Source organism: Labrus mixtus, chromosome 10, assembly GCF_963584025.1.
Source record: "Labrus mixtus chromosome 10, fLabMix1.1, whole genome shotgun sequence".
Lineage (NCBI taxonomy): Eukaryota > Metazoa > Chordata > Actinopteri > Labriformes > Labridae > Labrus > Labrus mixtus.
The window spans coordinates 28704501-28721707 of NC_083621.1; the positions used below are offsets into that span (position 1 = coordinate 28704501).

General features: G+C 41.9%; 1 protein-coding gene across 3 annotated transcripts; it reads right to left on the bottom strand.

Moving 5' to 3' along the window:
* Positions 1–48: 48 nt before the first annotated feature.
* On the bottom strand, positions 49–15934 carry nocta (nocturnin a). 3 transcript variants are annotated; one of them, XM_061049057.1, is made up of 4 exons: positions 15514–15550; positions 8341–8493; positions 3207–3485; positions 49–2067 (listed from the first exon to the last, which is right to left on the bottom strand). In XM_061049057.1, exons 3-4 carry the CDS (start codon positions 3475–3477, stop codon positions 1208–1210), a joined length of 1131 nt encoding a protein of 376 aa, XP_060905040.1. In that variant the 5' UTR covers positions 3478–3485; positions 8341–8493; positions 15514–15550; the 3' UTR covers positions 49–1207. The 3 variants fall into 3 exon arrangements, with proteins under 3 accessions (XP_060905040.1, XP_060905039.1, XP_060905041.1); XM_061049056.1 differs by lacking the exon at positions 8341–8493 and having other exon boundaries at positions 15514–15934; XM_061049058.1 differs by lacking the exons at positions 8341–8493; positions 15514–15550 and adding an exon at positions 7794–7992.
* Between the last annotated feature and the right edge of the window lie 1273 nt (positions 15935–17207).

Below are 17207 nucleotides of genomic sequence, written 5' to 3' on the forward strand. Positions count from 1 at the left end.
CCGCAAAGCTACTCAACTCTTTGTAAACAAAGCAGGCAAATGAATCAATTAGGATTAAAATAATAACTTTATTTCATATATATCAACATCTCCCCTCCCCGTGTTCAAGGAAGTCAAAGCAGCAACATGTTCATGATTGACGTCGTCATTCAGAAGAACCATCAATTAAAGAAAATAAGATTTAAAACACTCTGGTGATAAAATAAACAACCGATGGAAAGTTAAAACATTAAATTAATAAAATTAAGTAACAAAAGTCTAATGTGCATTTTTAAAAACAATAAATAACTGCAGATGAACTTCTTAGCTGCCTTCTCAGCGGAAGTACAGGAAATGAAACATGACGTTTGGTTTTAAAACACAAAGGAGGCTGACGGGCTCCAGTGTGACTCCTAACCCCGCCCACTTCTAAACAAGTCCGAGGATCAAAGAGGTCGGCAAGAGTGACATCACAGTGTCTCATTTCAGGTGACACAGGTTTGTGGAGCTGTGTTCAGGCCAAACGTTTTCAACATGTAGGCTAGGATCAGGACCAGGTCCCAGTTTAAAGACCTGTTAGCTAGGATCAGTACCAGGTCCCAGTTTAAAGACCTGTTAGCTAGGATCAGTACCAGGTCCCAGTTTAAAGACCTGTTCGCTAGGATCAGGACCAGGTCCCAGTTTAAAGACCTGTTAGCTAGGATCAGTACCAGGTCCCAGTTTAAAGACCTGTTAGCTAGGATCAGTACCAGGTCCCAGTTTAATGACCTGTTAGCTAGGATCAGTACCAGGTCCCAGTTTAAAGACCTGTTAGCTAGGATCAGTACCAGGTCCCAGTTTAATGACCTGTTAGCTAGGATCAGTACCAGGTCCCAGTTTAAAGACCTGTTCGCTAGGATCAGTACTGTGATTTTTTTTTTAATTTGTGTTTTTGAGATGCCTGCTGCTACTTTCATCTTTGAGTTGACTTCATGTGTTTATTTATCGTTTGAAAGTTACATTTCACTTTTGGTCTGAACACAGCTTGAGGGTTCACGTCAGTCTCATGATGCTGATAATTAAAACTCCAATCAGGTTTATTCCCTCCCCTATGACTCCGCCCTCTTTTTGCTGTCTGACAGAAACCAGGTGATGATGTCATGGTCAGGTTGCTCCTCTGGTTCGCAGCAAAGGTTCAGTTTTTCTCACTCAGTCCTCCTTTTGGTCCAGGGCCACTGTGATTGGCCGCCTACATCAATCTATGAGGCTCCTCCCTGAAGCTGATGTCACACAGCAGCGATAAATGGTCAGAGGGGTAGTGATAGGAGGGTAGGCGGTCTGGGCCGATCTGCTCCTCCGAGGGAATGTTCAACAGGCACTCCACACTTAAAGCATCACGGGAGTACCAGATGTAGTCCAGAGTGCTGCAGCTCTCTCCTGAGGGGCGGATCTTCCACGTGGTGTAAGCGGGCTCTGTCTGTCCATCGGAGCTCAGCAGCTTGTATGCCGAGTTTAGGCCGAGAGGGGAGGAGCTAAAGCGTCTGTAAACGTCTTCAGAGGGCTCAGCGTTAAAGTCCCCGCACACCACCAGAGGGACAGCGCCCTCGCTATCGCCGCGGCTGCCACAGTGGGACGTGATGCTGCGTAAACTCTGCAGGAGGTCGGCACCCTGCGCACTACGCAGCCTCTCCCAGCCGCTACGGGCTTTCAGGTGTGTGACGGCCACGCACAGACGCTGACCCGTTAGACGGCAGCACAGCGTCTGAACGATGGCTACCTGGTTGGTGGGCAGCATCATGGCCGACAGCCGCAGGTGAGCTGTGGACTGCAAGGAGAAGCGCGAACGGCGGTAAAACAGAGCGCAGCCGTCGGGACCGTTATTCTGCTCTACGTCCAGACAGGGAGACCACGGTTTGGCTAGGAAGGTGCCTTGGTAACCCAGGCTGGCCAGGATTGGCTGGAAAGTGTCATAGTAGTGGTCTACTTCCTGGAGGCACAGGATGTCAGGGTGGTAGGTGAGAATCTCCTCCAGGATCAGGTATTTCCTCTCCTGCCAATTGAGAGCGTCCAGTGGACAGCGGACAAACCCGTCCTTCCCCTCGCCCAGAGCTAGAAGAGACGGAGAGATGTTTTCATTTAAATGAATTACTTAAATACCAAAAAAAAAAGAAAAGAAGATATTTACACATGAGTACAGATATCTGTCGACACAGGTGAAGATTTTTGGAGTAAGAATTGTTGAGGTTTGTGTTTGTACTGTGAGCACTTTTGACTAATTGTGTTTGTGTGAGCTTTGATGTGTGGTTGTATTTGAGAACACAGTCCATGCAGAAGAGACATTGACTATAATACAATCCTGGAACCCCTCTGCTATCATCAGAATCTTATGTGCCTCATAATAAATCTCTTTAAGCAGATATCTGCAGAGTCATTCACTTTATTTTAACTCCCTTCTTGCCATGTGCATGTCCAGGTGCTAGCTGGACTGTAATCGATGATGGGCACACTGAAAAGGAAGATTTGCCTGATCCTTTTTGTGGCATCTGTTGGCTTGATTGGAAACAACATAATGTTTGCAGTTGTCCTCAATCAGTTTTAGACGGACTGCAGTCATGATCTGTGAAGCTGCTTTAAGGCACATTGAAGCTTTATGTTAAATACTAATGCTTCATGTAGACTTTAGACTGCAGACGTGAGTAAATCACAGTTCAGGATGAATATTAAGTCCATAACCAAATTATTTTACATATTAAAATCCTGACCGAAGTTAAAGACGATAACAAATAACCAAAGTTATCACAGTTAATCTTTAAGGGGAACATCAATATTGACGAGTCCAAAGTTGGAAGCCCATCATCACAATGCCCCACTAAAACCTACAAAGGTCATGGGTAGATCAGCAGGCTTCCCCTAATGGAGACCATGTGTGTTCAAATCGATCCATAACGCTGAGGTAACCTTTTGTCCAGGTATCCAAACCTTTGTCAAATATGGTGTTTTTCTCTTCAAAGATTTGACCTTTTAGTTGTCTTTTCAGTTGCTGATCAATCCGTAAGCAGTTATGTGCTGATGAAATCAGTAGTATTACATGTAAGCTTCCCAACATGAGCCTGACGACTGAGGAAAATGGATGGTGAATTTCCATCTTCAGTGACATATTGTTAGTATGTCTAAATAAACCACTCTGTCTGAACTTGTACATTTCTTGAGGTCACTGAAATCCAGAGAAATACCTGTGAGATCTCTACCTTGTGCAAGTATATTCCACTGCATGATCCGTATGGAGGGGTTGTGCTTTTGGCGGCAGGGCACCAAGCCACTTGGTAAGACCAGGTCTCTGTGAGGACGGGCCGGACGACTCTGCAGGGCCTCCTCGCACTCCCTGAGCAGCTGGTCAGGGTCGATCTCAGCCAGGCCCTGGTCCAGGTCCTCGTCTGGGTACAGGTCTGGTTGGGCCAGGGGGGGGCTGTTCAGTGACTGGGCTAATGTGCCAAACAACCTGCTGCTGCTGCTGCCCATTGGACAAACTGAAGGAGAGGAGACAAAGGAGAAAGTGCCGGGTCATTAACCATGCTGTGTGGTCAAAGTTTGGAATCATCAGCACCCGTCAAGTACTGCAGCCAACCTTTCATCTAAGATTCAACCAGTTAGTCATAGTCTTGTTGTCAGAAACTTCTTGAAAATTCTTAGCCAAATTAAAAAAAGTATGTCCATGGGTTGGGTTGTGGGTTTTCGCTTTTGTTTTTCACAACATAAACAAAGACGAGCCAACAGCCAGCGCTGTCAGTCGGACAAAGGTTGGGTTTGTATTTTTGGTCTCAGAACATTTTGACTCAAAACGTGTTCAGACCACTCACTCCATGAGTAAACAAACAGTCCACAGTACAGAATATGCAAAGGTCAATTTCCCTTAAACCACTCAGGTCAGAAGCTCGCTCTTTAATCTGAACGTTCAGGGTCGACTGTATCAGAGAGAAGAGAGAGCCATGTACAGTGATGTTGTAGAAACTAAGGTGGTCATGATTCCTGAATCTTCAATTTCCATACGACACAACAAGTAAAGATCAGACGATATTCATTTTTTTTATTTCCAAGGCTGCCCATAAAGGGGTAAAGAGGGGAAAGCTTTCTGGGGGCCCGACAGCATGGGGAGGTCATCAACACATGGTCCATCCTAAATTAAAGTAAATATCACTGAATTGTATTCTAAATGCTAATACTCAAAATAAATGAATAAAACAAAAAATAAATAAATATATGTTTTATTGATTGAACCCTCAGTCAAATGTAGCCACTTTCAAAATGTAAACACTTTTTTTTTAATGGTTTGTCCCAACTGCAGACAGGACAAGGATACACTGAAATACATACGCTGATATTGTGAATTAAAATCTGACAAGGGCCCGCACACTGGGCCTATCAGGGGCCAAGCCATTTTTGTGGGCGGGCCTTCCTGTTTCTATACCACGGAAAGAAAACAAAAAGTAATAGACCCCCAGTGTTGAGTAATTTAAGTTTCTACATCCCTCTTCTAAGCTTGTTTTATAATTGTCTTATGAAAAAGTTTGGTACTTTTTCCGTTACTATTTAAAACAGAGACGGTATAATTTTTAAACCACCCTGTTCAAAGTATCCACAGTTTCAAAAACCTTTGTAGAAACTAGGGATGACCCCATACAGCCGAGTACTTGACGATTCGTTCGCCAGAGCCTCAGTCGACTGCCAGTCTCACAGTCGCGCACAAGGGTCGTTCCTTTCCAGCTCTATGGGGGGTGTTTAATGTCTAATTTTACAAAGAGGTCAAATCTGACGAATCAGGTCAAACTATGTCAATCTTTAGTCGGGGACAGGCCTGGTAGAAACAGGAAGTACTGGTATTTAAGAAACATGTAAACGATGTCAAATAGGTTTGACGAGTGTGGCTAACGTTAGCATTGCTAACAACACCAGCCTTTAGTCCTCCTTGCAGGTTAACGTCCACATTTTTGCACTATGTGGTCGATATGCCAGTTTAACCTGGCAGAGCCGACATATTACTGTTTCTACTTTTATGGATCAAACAGTCTAACTGTGCCGTGCTAATGATGCCATTCTTCCACTGTCTTGTTGTTTACTATCAGGTCATAGTGCGGCATTAGACCGGATGGCAGCAGCCACTGACCGGAGATACGGCTTGACAAAGTGCAGCGTGAAAGCAAACCGAACCAAATGAAAAATGCACCAATGTTATAACAATGTTGGACCCTGAATCACACAGATCCCACCAAACTTTTCTAACACCTCTAAAGAGTTTTGAGCTCTTTGTTGTTGGATCGATGCTGACGTCCTTGTAGTGCCCTTGTCCACTTGACGCGGGAGTGTCTTATGTTGGTGACACATTTGTACGTCTGACAAGAGGGCAGCTTTACATTATTACTTTAAATGAAACCAAACACTGTCCGAGTCCAACCCTGAACACCATCATGTTGAACTAAAACAACATCTTGCATCGCTCTAAAAAGTCTTCTGAGAATAAATCTAAATCCTTCGACTTTCGTCTGACAATAATAAAGCCTCTGGGAGTGACAGGCAGTGTAGCCAATGCTTAGTGATAAACTACTTCCCTGCTATGGGTCGCTTTTGTTCTGCAATATCTAGTAATGACTGCCAATCCGTGCCCACAGATTTATAATACATGTGCATTATAAACCATATCACCCATGTGCTAAACATGTAGAAGACGTGATCTTCCTCTGCTTCTGCTCAGTGAGACCCTCACCTTCATCGTCCTGTGACTGTGGGTAGTGTTAGTGTGTATTCACACCAGGAAAGTCCTTTAGTTCACTTTCTTTGATCCGGACCAAATACATTGTTTCTGTTTTGGTTTGGTGCGGTTCGTTTTCATATTGCACTTTTCCAAAGAGGACCAGAATTTGTAAACAAAACCAAATGTGTGCAAAGATCGTTCAATCAGTGGACAAAAAGATCGGGTTGTCCTGGTATTGAACACTTTGAGCAGCAAGAGCGTTTGATACTGTGACAGTGCCACATAATAATGGAGTGTCTGTAAAAATCATTAATTATGGCTAGAATGTTTCAAAGAATAACAAAAAGTAGGCCTATTGTTATTGAAACATTTGCATCAGTTTATAGGTACGAAAATATTCCATTGTAATATCGATACAAATATTAAGTTTGGGTTGGGTTCCTTTTTGATAATTTTGACTCTATAGGTTCATCTTCCAAAAGAACCAAGTGTCTCTCTGAATCATCGGTTCTTACCCCTGCCTCCCTCTCCCTTTCTTCCTCCTTGCAGGGTGGGGGACTGACCTCTAGAGAGCAGACAGAGATCTTAACCTGAATCAAATATGATAGAAAGAGACAGAGAAAGAGAGAGACAGAGACAGAGAAAGAGAGAGGAGGGGCGGTCGAGGCTGCTACAAGTGTGTGCTTTTGTGTGTGTAGGTTGCCTAACTAATTGAGTAAGTGGGTGGGGTTTTGAAAAGAATGTGCATTTTGTCTAACAGGTGGGGATGGCAGGGCTAGCGCACACACACACACACTCTCTCTCTCTCTCTCTCTCTCTCTCTCTCTCTCTCTCTCTCTCTCTCTCTCTCTCTCTCTCTCTCTCTCTCTCTCTCTCTCTCTCTCTCTCTCTCTCTCTCTCTCTCTCTCTCTCTCTCTCTCTCTCTCTCTCTCTCTCTCTCTCTCTCTCTCTCTCTTTGTCAGTTGCACATTAACAGTAATCTAATTGAACTCCCTGTTCCCAGTCAGCCTGTTGAGCTTTGGGTTAAACAGAAACCCTCTGTTACAAACTTTAATCTGTTGGACACTAAAACTACTCATAGACAAAACATTCTGTCAAACTGACAACTTTTGAGAAGTGCATTGCTGTTTAAATAGATAGAAAGTTTTACAATCATTCATTCACAACAATCTCTAACACCTTAAAGTTCTTTATATGGATTTTCTATACCCCTTTACCGTCCGGGATACCTCCAGCAGGAGCTGGGGATCGAACCCCCGACTTTCCAGTTGAGAGTCAACCGACTTTACCAACTGAGCCACAAACGCCCCTGTAACATTATACAGTTACTGGAAAAATCTAAAAAAGATACTTAGATATGAATGTGAGGTCATATCGCCCGTCTCTAATCTGACTTCAACTTCTGTCAATGTGAGCACTCAGGTTTAACAATCAGACCGTAAAATGTACAGCACATCATTTGTGACTGCTGTCACCCAATAAGGGGCGGGGCCTCACATTAAGGTTGCTCTCATCAGTTAAGCTGCCAAAACTCCTTTTGTCAGTAGTTATTAAAATCCCAAGTCTGAATGTGATCAGTCAGCAAAGTATTGATAAAAACTAAAATTTCAAAATGATGACAAACACTCAAAAAAAGACAAGGAGGGACAAACATTTGACCTCTTTTGATTTAAAGAAGTCCGCACAAGTTCAATTATTTGACGACATTTCAGTCAGAAAACGTGAACCAAAACATGTACAGACACAGTCACGGTGGTGCCGGATAGTTTAGCGGTAATGTTGTGCCCCCCATGTACAGAGGCTATAGTGGGTTTGAATATGACCTTGACCCTTTGCTGCATGTCATCCCCTACTCTCCTCCCAACACACCATCGTCTCTCTTCAGCTGTCCTGTCCAATAAAGGCTAAAATGCCCCAAAAATATATATTTTTTAAAACTTTGAAAAGCAGACACAGTCATCAAACTAGCTCGACTGAATCCACTCAATAAAACATGTCAAAGAACGACTTCCTCCTCCTTCAGCTTCATCATTAATAAAGAAACCAGATTGGATAGAAATACAAACATACAGCTGCAGCAGATACTTACATGGAACACCAGGGATGAAGGAAACACACACACACACTTGGACACACAGTTTGTCCACTTAACGCCCTTCCTGTCGACCTCTACCCATCTGCCTTTCTGCAGAGCTGGACTCAGAGCGAGCGAGCGCACAGTCTGCTGGATGAGGACAACGTGCCTCACATGAGACCATCCCAAAGTCTGCAGCGACATGAAGGAGGAGACTCTCCACTACAGACTGACCCATCCAAGAATGCTGCACACACACACACACACACACACACACACACACACACACACACACACAACGCACGCATGCACACACAGGAATGACCGTCCACAATGAAGCATGTGTTCATTCATCATTCACCACGTGGTCTAAGATGTTTTAATACAGAGTTCTGGTGATATTCTATATTTTCTTTGGACTGAAAGGTACAAAAACAACACTGAATTTATCTTCTAACATTTATTGTGTAGGTACAAAAGTCTGGTATATGTTCTCCTTTGAGCCATACAGCCCATTTAATTTGACTCGAAGAAACATTGTCTGTGTGTCTGAAATACTCACTAGAGCTCCTCGTGTGAGGATGAATCCAGCTCTTGAGTAGAGAGAAGCGGTTTCAGGAAATTATTCAGCCTTTAAAACTAAAGAGGAACCAATGAGCTCAAAGCCGAGATCCGCAGACAGGAAGTCAGAAAAAAAGAGAGCACCAACTTGTCCCTGGTTTAGAAAGATTTAGAAAACAAAAAAAGATACCATTATGCCTGTCACGCCTGTATTGTGCTTTCCTCAGTCATACTATGATTACACCACCTTGTCCTTCTCTGAAACTGTGACATAATGTCGTTATGTAATCTTTTCATCTTTCTGTATCAGCGTGAGATAATGACATGGTGTGTCATCTCTGTGTATTGGCACTTTCCTCCTGTTTTAATGTCATTATTTTTTATTATCATTCCCCTGAAATGATAGTCAAAGACAATATGACAGATTGGTGTGACCATAGGTGTGACCATGTTCCTGCAGGGGGCTCCAGAGGCTCATCGGCAGCAGCCGCCATACTGGAAATGCTGTCTCACCCTAACCTGTCCGTGCCGCGGACAGAGTATTTTACGTCGGAGGGCGTAATATAATGGTAGGGGAAACACTGGACACCATTCTGACACCAAAGGAAAACAGGTAAAGGTATAAAGATGATAACAGCTGCCGGCCTTCCTCACTGTAATGACACACTGAGTAATGCGGGTTACGTAGATCAAATTCCAGGTCACCACATGCCAGAGACAAATTAGATTAAGTGATCCAGGGTGAAAGATGAATGAAGGCTTGTCTTATACGTGACTATTATCAGACACTGAGCTGTTTGTGAAACTGTTCCTAATGTCATAATTAAAATAATTATAATAAAATAAATTCACAGAAGTTAGCCTGTGTTCTTCATGTTTTCAAGATGAAGTTATATTCTCCTGACGGTTCACACATGCTCCTCACAGCAGGATACTATCCCTGTCAGAAGGGGGGGGGGGTCTCCTGAGGTAAGACGTGACATATTCAAAATGACACATAAGTAGCAGACGGCGCAACAGAGTCCTCTATACCAGTGTCTCTCAAATGGTGGGTCGGGACCCATAGGTGGGTCGCGGAGCCCTATTCAGTGGGTCGCGAATGTGTGCATGGAAAAAAAAGCATGGAAGCACTTTTTAAAAATGTTTGTTATGTTCAGTTTCTTGCTTATGTCAAATGTTTTGTACTGACTGATTTTTTCAGTAAATAAATCTGATTGGTCAAGAAATATCCAGAATTTGGGTTGCAATATTTCCTGGAGGAGTTGGTGGTGAGTCCCGAGACTAGACCAGTTGAGAACCACTGCTCTATACCATAATGAGAATATTTGTCTTTATATCAATGCTACATGTCCTTCAGGAGAATCACAATCTGAACTACTGGGGAACAGGAAACATGTTTTATTACATGCACGGAGATCGTAGCGGTCGCTTATACAGTCTATGCACCATGCAGCAGTCACAAGACATAAACGTTACTCCCCCCTCTCATTGGCTCCAGGTGAATTCTCCGGAGAATATTCTGCAACGTTCTCATATCAGCTCACTTGGACTTGCTGCTGAAAAATGACTAGGGGTCTGGCCGGAGAAACTCTGTGTGAAGTCTGAAGGAAAAAATGTGGTTGTTTGCGTTCACACATGCACACAAATGTGAACACCCTATTAGAGTCAGACTCTGTCGCTTCGTCCACCTTCTTGGATATGTTGTAAACATTACACTGTGACTTCCGCAGCGTTCTTTAACATCATGCCCTGCCACCTGAGACCCCTCCCGTCAGACAGGAAAATCTCCCACTGTGAGAAACATGTGAACTCAAGAAAATGAGACCTGTCTGCATGTGTGAAAGGGGCTACAGCGTGGGAAACATTTAGTCTGTTTTCTACATGAGATGCATGAACTCTATATTCAATAAAAGACACCACAGGTAATATTTGCCCATTTCTTTTACTTTAATTATCCAGACCTGCAAAGCTCTTAAATCTAACTCTATATAGTGTAAGATGATTGTAAGCTTTAAAATGGAACAGAAGCTAAAGTAGGCCTGACTTTAAGTCTACATGCTCCCTTGACCTGTCTCTTCTGTAAAGGTTACATAACCGCCTGAACAATCTCATTACAGATGGAGGCCAGTAGAGATCTGTGCGGAGTCAGATTAAGAATTTTAACCTCCTGAACACTCAAACACTGAAGCTAGAAAGCGGCTAATTTTAGGCACCATTTAGTTGCTGACCAGCGCCGGTGGGAAAGTGTATGAGTTCATGTGTTATAATGTATGTGTGTTGGTGCAGGCGTGACCACCTGACCTGTTTCTTTGTGACAATTTCTAAAATAGACCTTCCCTAGTGGTTGCACACTGACTGTATGACTGCATCCAGACAGTCAACATTACTTTGTGGAAATACTGTATGTCACCTGAAGTATAAAGAATCAATAAAAAAAATAAGAATTGGGTTTTGATAGCTTGTTTTATGTGACAAGTCATCTCAAAAGAACCAATCACCTGATTGGGTCACAGCATTTTCAAGGGTCAGATTCTTGGTTTTGAGTTTTGCAGCTCGAAAGAGAGAGGAGTTAATTTCTGCTAAAGCATCAACGTTTTATAAGCGTCTGTGGCTGTCAGTGTCATAGTCAGCAGTAGGGCCCGACCGATGTGGGATTTTTGGGGCCAATATCAATATTGGGGAGAGTAAAAAAATCAGACCAATATATCGGCCGATATCTTTTTCCTAGATCTATGTCGATCTGTAGAGATACACATTTATTGTGTAGATCCCTCAGATGCATTTTTCAAACACTTGTGGAAAAGACAAGATGGTCACTCAACTGTAAAGTAACTGTTCATATACGTTCATCACCGCTGGACACTCTGGAGAGTGATGACGCTTGTTGTAATCCATATAGCGCCCTCTGCTGGTGAAAGAGTGTAAGTGTAATACAATGACACTCAAATGAAATTATATTTGAATGTTGAATAAATGTAGTAACATCAGTGTATCGGAGATAAAATTAGCCGATAGTCTTTGGATAAGCTGATATCGGCCGATATTATCTGGCCGATAAATCTGTCGGGCTCACTCACTATTTGTGAAATCTGTCACGGGCTATCCAGGCCAGTGGCAGATTTCACTTAACGTAAACCCCTGACTTAAATGATATAGTGACCTAATGTCTTGAGACTCTGGTATGCTTCTTTGATGGATTGCCTACCTGAAAAAAAAGGGATGAGTGGGTACTTCATATTGCATGAAAGACAGGTACAGCCTAAAGAGTTTCTACTGTGTCTGATCTAACCTCACCTTCATAAAGTGAAAGTACTCTGAAGAATGTAAAGGTGTCACAGTGAAAACATTTGTGTTTGGCACACTGATTGGATTACTTGATGGAGATGATGCCTTTGTAATGCAGGCTGCTGGTTTTCAAAGAAAGCTGCACTGATCTGCTGTATATACTCTCCTTCTATTTAAAGTAAGCAGGTAAATCCAGCGTGGTAACATCTCAGCAGCAGGTTGAGCTCTTCTCCACCGCTCGGCCTGATCGCTCCATTTGTCTGCAGGCTAATTGGAGCACTTAGTGCAGTGATATAAGGAGTGCAGTGTCATGCAGGAGCAGGAAGGAAAGTGCTCCAACAGATTACTACACAGAGGTTCCAGTGAGAACATCGAGGACATCCCGTACCTCGCCTTAGAGAGAATGAATAGAACTGAAGCATCTAGCATGACTACAGAGATGAAGGTAGAGTGGTAACCATAGAAACAGCTATCGAAACAAGAACGCAGATCAGATGATAGGTCAGAAGGGACAAAGAGGGTAACATTACAGCTATCATTTCTTAATGTCGCATTAATTTAAGTGGTAAGTGAGAATCTCAGATTAAAGAGTCGGTATTTTTGGTCAATCGTCACATAATGACATCATTTGGAAGAAATAAAAGTCCTGAAAGTTCTCTGAATAATGACTTCTTGTCTGTGACAACTGATCAGAACATCATCAACACAAGGAAAAACGTCTGCCACCGTCAAAAGTAATTAAGAGGCCTTTGTGTAAAGATCACTTTGACAAGGTTATAATTATTTCAGACACCTGCTAGAAAATAAGTTTCATTTTCCTTCTCATTACAAAGAAGTACTGTCCGTCCATCCATCCAGTACCTTCACTGCTTTTCCCGTGCGGGGTCACAGTGGGCCGGAGCCGATCCCAGCTGTCATTGGGCGAGAGGCGGGTTTCACCCATTGTTTTAGGTGTATCCTAAAAGATGAGGGGCGCAACGACTACACTGCACAGATTCACTTCTCTATAACCACACCTAAACAAAATAGTAAATAATTTGCTGTTTAATAGTTGTCATCAACCGGTGAGGGGGGTCTGGGGGTCTCCCACATAAAATTTTGAGCACCGAACATTTATTTTTTCTGTCTTTTCTGCAAAACTTTATAATTATGATCCAAACGTTTTATAAATATTTTAAGTGTTCATTAGACACATGTTCACACAAAGAAGAATGCATACGTTGGAATACCTTAATAAAAATGTGGACTGGAGAGTTGTCGTGTTTTTGCACTATAAATAGTCTATCTATCGCTCGTATACTAGTTAAATAACAGTAAATTTAAACTTAATCCAGAATGTGATTCATTTCTGACACATGGTCACGTTGTGAAGACGTGATCTTTTTTTTGTTGGTTCTGTTTTTATTTGTTTATTTATTGAAGAGGGGTCGGGACAATGACAGACACACACCTGCCTGCAGTCAGCCTCAAGCGGATGAACTGCAGGATTGTGCACCTCTGCATTGGCTTCATTTTTCAAGACCGGAGGTGGCCGCTTGGTTTCACCATGGACTGATAGTCAGCCAATCACAGGGCTGACATGAAGAGACAGACAAAACAGCCACACTCACATTCACACCTACGGGCAAAAAAGGCCTAGTCCACAATGCAGGTATTTTTGAAAATGGAGGAAAGTGCATTTTGGCAAGAAATGTTAAAGTGGAGATGTAGAATAAAGTGGAGATGTAGAGATGTAGAATAAAGTGGAGATGTAGAATAAAGTGGAGATGTAGAATAAAGTGGAGATGTAGAGAATAAAGTGGAGATGTAGAATAAAGTGGAGATATGGAATAAAGTGGAGATGTGGAATAAAGTGGAGATGTGGAATAAAGTGGAGATGTAGAATAAAGTGGAGATGTGGAATAAAGTGGAGATGTAGAGAATAAAGTGGAGATGTAGAATAGTGGAGATGTGGAATAAAGTGGAGATGTAGAATAAAGTGGAGATGTAGAGAATAAAGTGGAGATGTAGAATAAAGTGGAGATGTAGAGAATAAAGTGGAGATGTGGAATAAAGTGGAGATGTAGAGAATAAAGTGGAGATGTAGAATAGTGGAGATGTGGAATAAAGTGGAGATGTAGAATAAAGTGGAGATGTAGAATAAAGTGGAGATGTAGAGAATAAAGTGGAGGTGTAGAATAAAGTGGAGATATAGAGAATAAAGTGGAGATACAGAGAATAAAGTGGAGATGTAGAATAAAGTGGAGATGTAGAATAAAGTGGAGATGTAGAGATGTAGAATAAAGTGGAGATGTAGAATAAAGTGGAGATGTAGAGAATAAAGTGGAGATGTAGAATAAAGTGGAGATGTGGAATAAAGTGGAGATGTAGAATAAAGTGGAGATGTAGAATAAAGTGGAGATGTAGAGAATAAAGTGGAGATGTAGAGAATAAAGTGGAGATGTGGAATAAAGTGGAGATGTAGAGAATAAAGTGGAGATGTAGAATAGTGGAGATGTGGAATAAAGTGGAGATGTAGAATATAAAGTGGACATGTAGAGAATAAAGTGGAGATGTAGAATAAAGTGGAGATATAGAGAATAAAGTGGAGATACAGAGAATAAAGTGGAGATGTAGAATAAAGTGGAGATGTAGAGAATAAAGTGGAGATGTAGAATAAAGTGGAGATGTTGAGAATAAAGTGGAGATGTAGAATAAAGTGGAGATGTTGAGAATAAAGTGGAGATGTAGAGAATAAAGTGGAGATGTGGAATAAAGTGGAGATGTGGAGAATAAAGTGGAGATGTAGAATAGTGGAGATGTGGAATAAAGTGGAGATGTAGAATAAAGTGGAGATGTAGAATAAAGTGGAGATGTAGAGAATAAAGTGGAGATGTAGAGAATAAAGTGGAGGTGTAGAATAAAGTGGAGATGTTGAGAATAAAGTGGAGATGTAGAATAAAGTGGAGGTGTAGAATAAAGTGGAGATGTTGAGAATAAAGTGGAGATGTAGAATAAAGTGGAGATGTAGAGAATAAAGTGGAGATGTAGAATAAAGTGGAGATGTTGAGAATAAAGTGGAGATGTAGAATAAAGTGGAGATGTAGAGAATAAAGTGGAGATGTAGAATAAAGTGGAGATGTAGAGAATGAAGTGGAGATGTAGAGAATAAAGTGGAGGTGTAGAATAAAGTGGAGATGTTGAGAATAAAGTGGAGATGTAGAATAAAGTGGAGGTGTAGAATAAAGTGGAGATGTTGAGAATAAAGTGGAGATGTAGAATAAAGTGGAGATGTAGAGAATAAAGTGGAGATGTAGAATAAAGTGGAGATGTTGAGAATAAAGTGGAGATGTAGAATAAAGTGGAGATGTAGAGAATAAAGTGGAGATGTAGAATAAAGTGGAGATGTAGAGAATGAAGTGGAGATGTAGAGAATAAAGTGGAGGTGTAGAATAAAGTGGAGATGTTGAGAATAAAGTGGAGATGTAGAATAAAGTGGAGATGTAGAATAAAGTGGAGATGTTGAGAATAAAGTGGAGATGTAGAATCATTTCATTGTCGACATTTCGACTTTATCCTTGAAGACCATAAATAAAGTTTCCCTCCTCTCATTATTTATTTCTCGTGTTTTGGCCCTAATCCTCTTCTGTACTTAAGACAGTTTGAGAGGTGAGGTGAAAAATGATGGTAGTAAAAGACAGAATATGTAGGTAATCTTTTCAGACAATGGAGAGTAGGTCCAGTACTTTATATTTAATATCCCCAAAACTCTGATGAGGAGTGTGTGAAGGATTATAAAAGTATCTCTTTCTGAATAGGCTGAACTTTGTGGTGAACGTTAGCATGAGTCACGTATGATGATGAAGAAGTACAACTCTGAATAAATGGTTAAGGTGTACAGTAGGCCTACCTGGTGTTGTCGCAGTGTTGGATACCCCGCTCGGCTTCATCTGTGGACTGGTCCCATTGACTCCCCCTCCTCCTCCTCCTCCTCCTCCTGCTGCTACACCGGGGTGACAGCACCGTGTCCCCGCCGGGGATGACACTCCTCCCGGGGGAAACGGTCTCCTCGCTACCTGTCCACCCCGCGACGACACACGCAGCTGGCCGAAAAACACCGAGCAGCACCGAGCCGGATTCATGCTTTTCCTGTACTGAAAATAAACGGAGAAACGGCTGTAAATTAGCGCTTTCACCGACACTAACGACACCGAGCCATTGACTGAACCGAGCGGTAGAGAAAGTTCTGACCGGACAGACTGCCGTTTTTCTTTGTACGCTATGTGAAGGTAACTGTCACTGAATGCCGGTAAAAGTTACATCATTTTTCTAGTCTGTCACGGAACACCGGTTACTTAGGGGCGGAATGATAATGGACTAATCCAAAAGCTTAACCGAGGTCACCAAACCACGAACAAATGATAGAAGTCTATAAAATCGTTGAATACAACGTCAGTGTTTTTCAGTTTGCCTATGTTTGATTTTCGTATAAATAGATCAAAGTGCATTAATTAAGACGCTATAATTATGACCCCCCTCATGTCAAGAATGGTTTAACCCACACAGACAGTTGAGGCAGGGTGCGCAGAGAAATGGGCGTTTCTTTCCATAAACAAGCCAATCAGCGGTCAGTGCGCTTCTTCGACAGCAATGACGACTCTGACGTCAAAAGCACGCCCAGCACGTGCTGTGTTCGGAAAGAGAATTTCACCTTTCACCCCTAACTTATTTATACATCTGTCAATGCATTTATTTTCTACCATAACTTTTCATTATTATGTCACACTTTTTTGTATTTCTCATCGTATTCTTTGTGTGGTCTTTTGTGCCTAACATCGTCACTTAACTTTAGTTTTATAAAGTTTATTTTTTTCTTTTTGAAGAGACTTATCCCCAAAAACGAGTCTTGTAAATCCATAAAATCTGTGTGGCCAATCCTTCAATGTTTAGAAAGGGAGGATTTAGGAGAGGAGCATCAGTTTGTCATCTCTTTTTTAATTCAAATAACATTATTTTTTTAAAGAAAAAAGGTTGAAACAAGTGCTGCACTGGGTCAAAAAAAAAGTAGAGGAATCAGGTGTTCTTCAATAACAGGGGACAGAAGTCAAATAGCTAATAAATAAATGGCTGTCCTGATTGCAAACACAGTTTGTTGTGAAGAAAGGCTAAACTGAAAGTCCCAAGCAGTTGAACTGTGTCTACAAAAGTTGAGTCAAAACACGTACAAAGGATCAGAGTGCGAGTAGTTCACAGTAGACAACAAAAAAAATGTGCAAATCGAAATGCTAAACACAATATACACACATGCACAAACATGATCCTGTGGACATGCATTAATGGAGAGATGTCAGAGTGAGGGGGCGGCCCACAGCGAGCACTCCTGAGCTGGTGGGGGGTTTGTTGGTCAGACTTGATCAGCACCGGGACTTGAATCCTGTGGTTCTCAACTCAAGTCCCTACATCCCATCTGTTACATAGTATCGTGCTTATTTCAGCATTGTGCACTTCTCACCATTACACTATTGTATTGTTTAGTCTTTACATAAAGGCTTAATTTTGTGTTAATTTTTGATATTTTAATGTTATACTTTTTTACATAGAGAG

Bases quoted from the DNA above. Each gene is read 5' to 3' on its own strand.
- nocta (XM_061049056.1), bottom strand. From the start codon at position 15,745: ATGAATCCGGCTCGGTGCTGCTCGGTGTTTTTCGGCCAGCTGCGTGTG. The intron at 3,486-15,513 runs GTAGGCCTACTG...CCTCTCCTTCAG, and splicing joins CAACACTGCGACAACACCAG to TTTGTCCAATGGGCAGCAGC. The intron at 2,068-3,206 runs GTAGAGATCTCA...CGTCTCTTCTAG, and splicing joins GTGGAATATACTTGCACAAG to CTCTGGGCGAGGGGAAGGAC.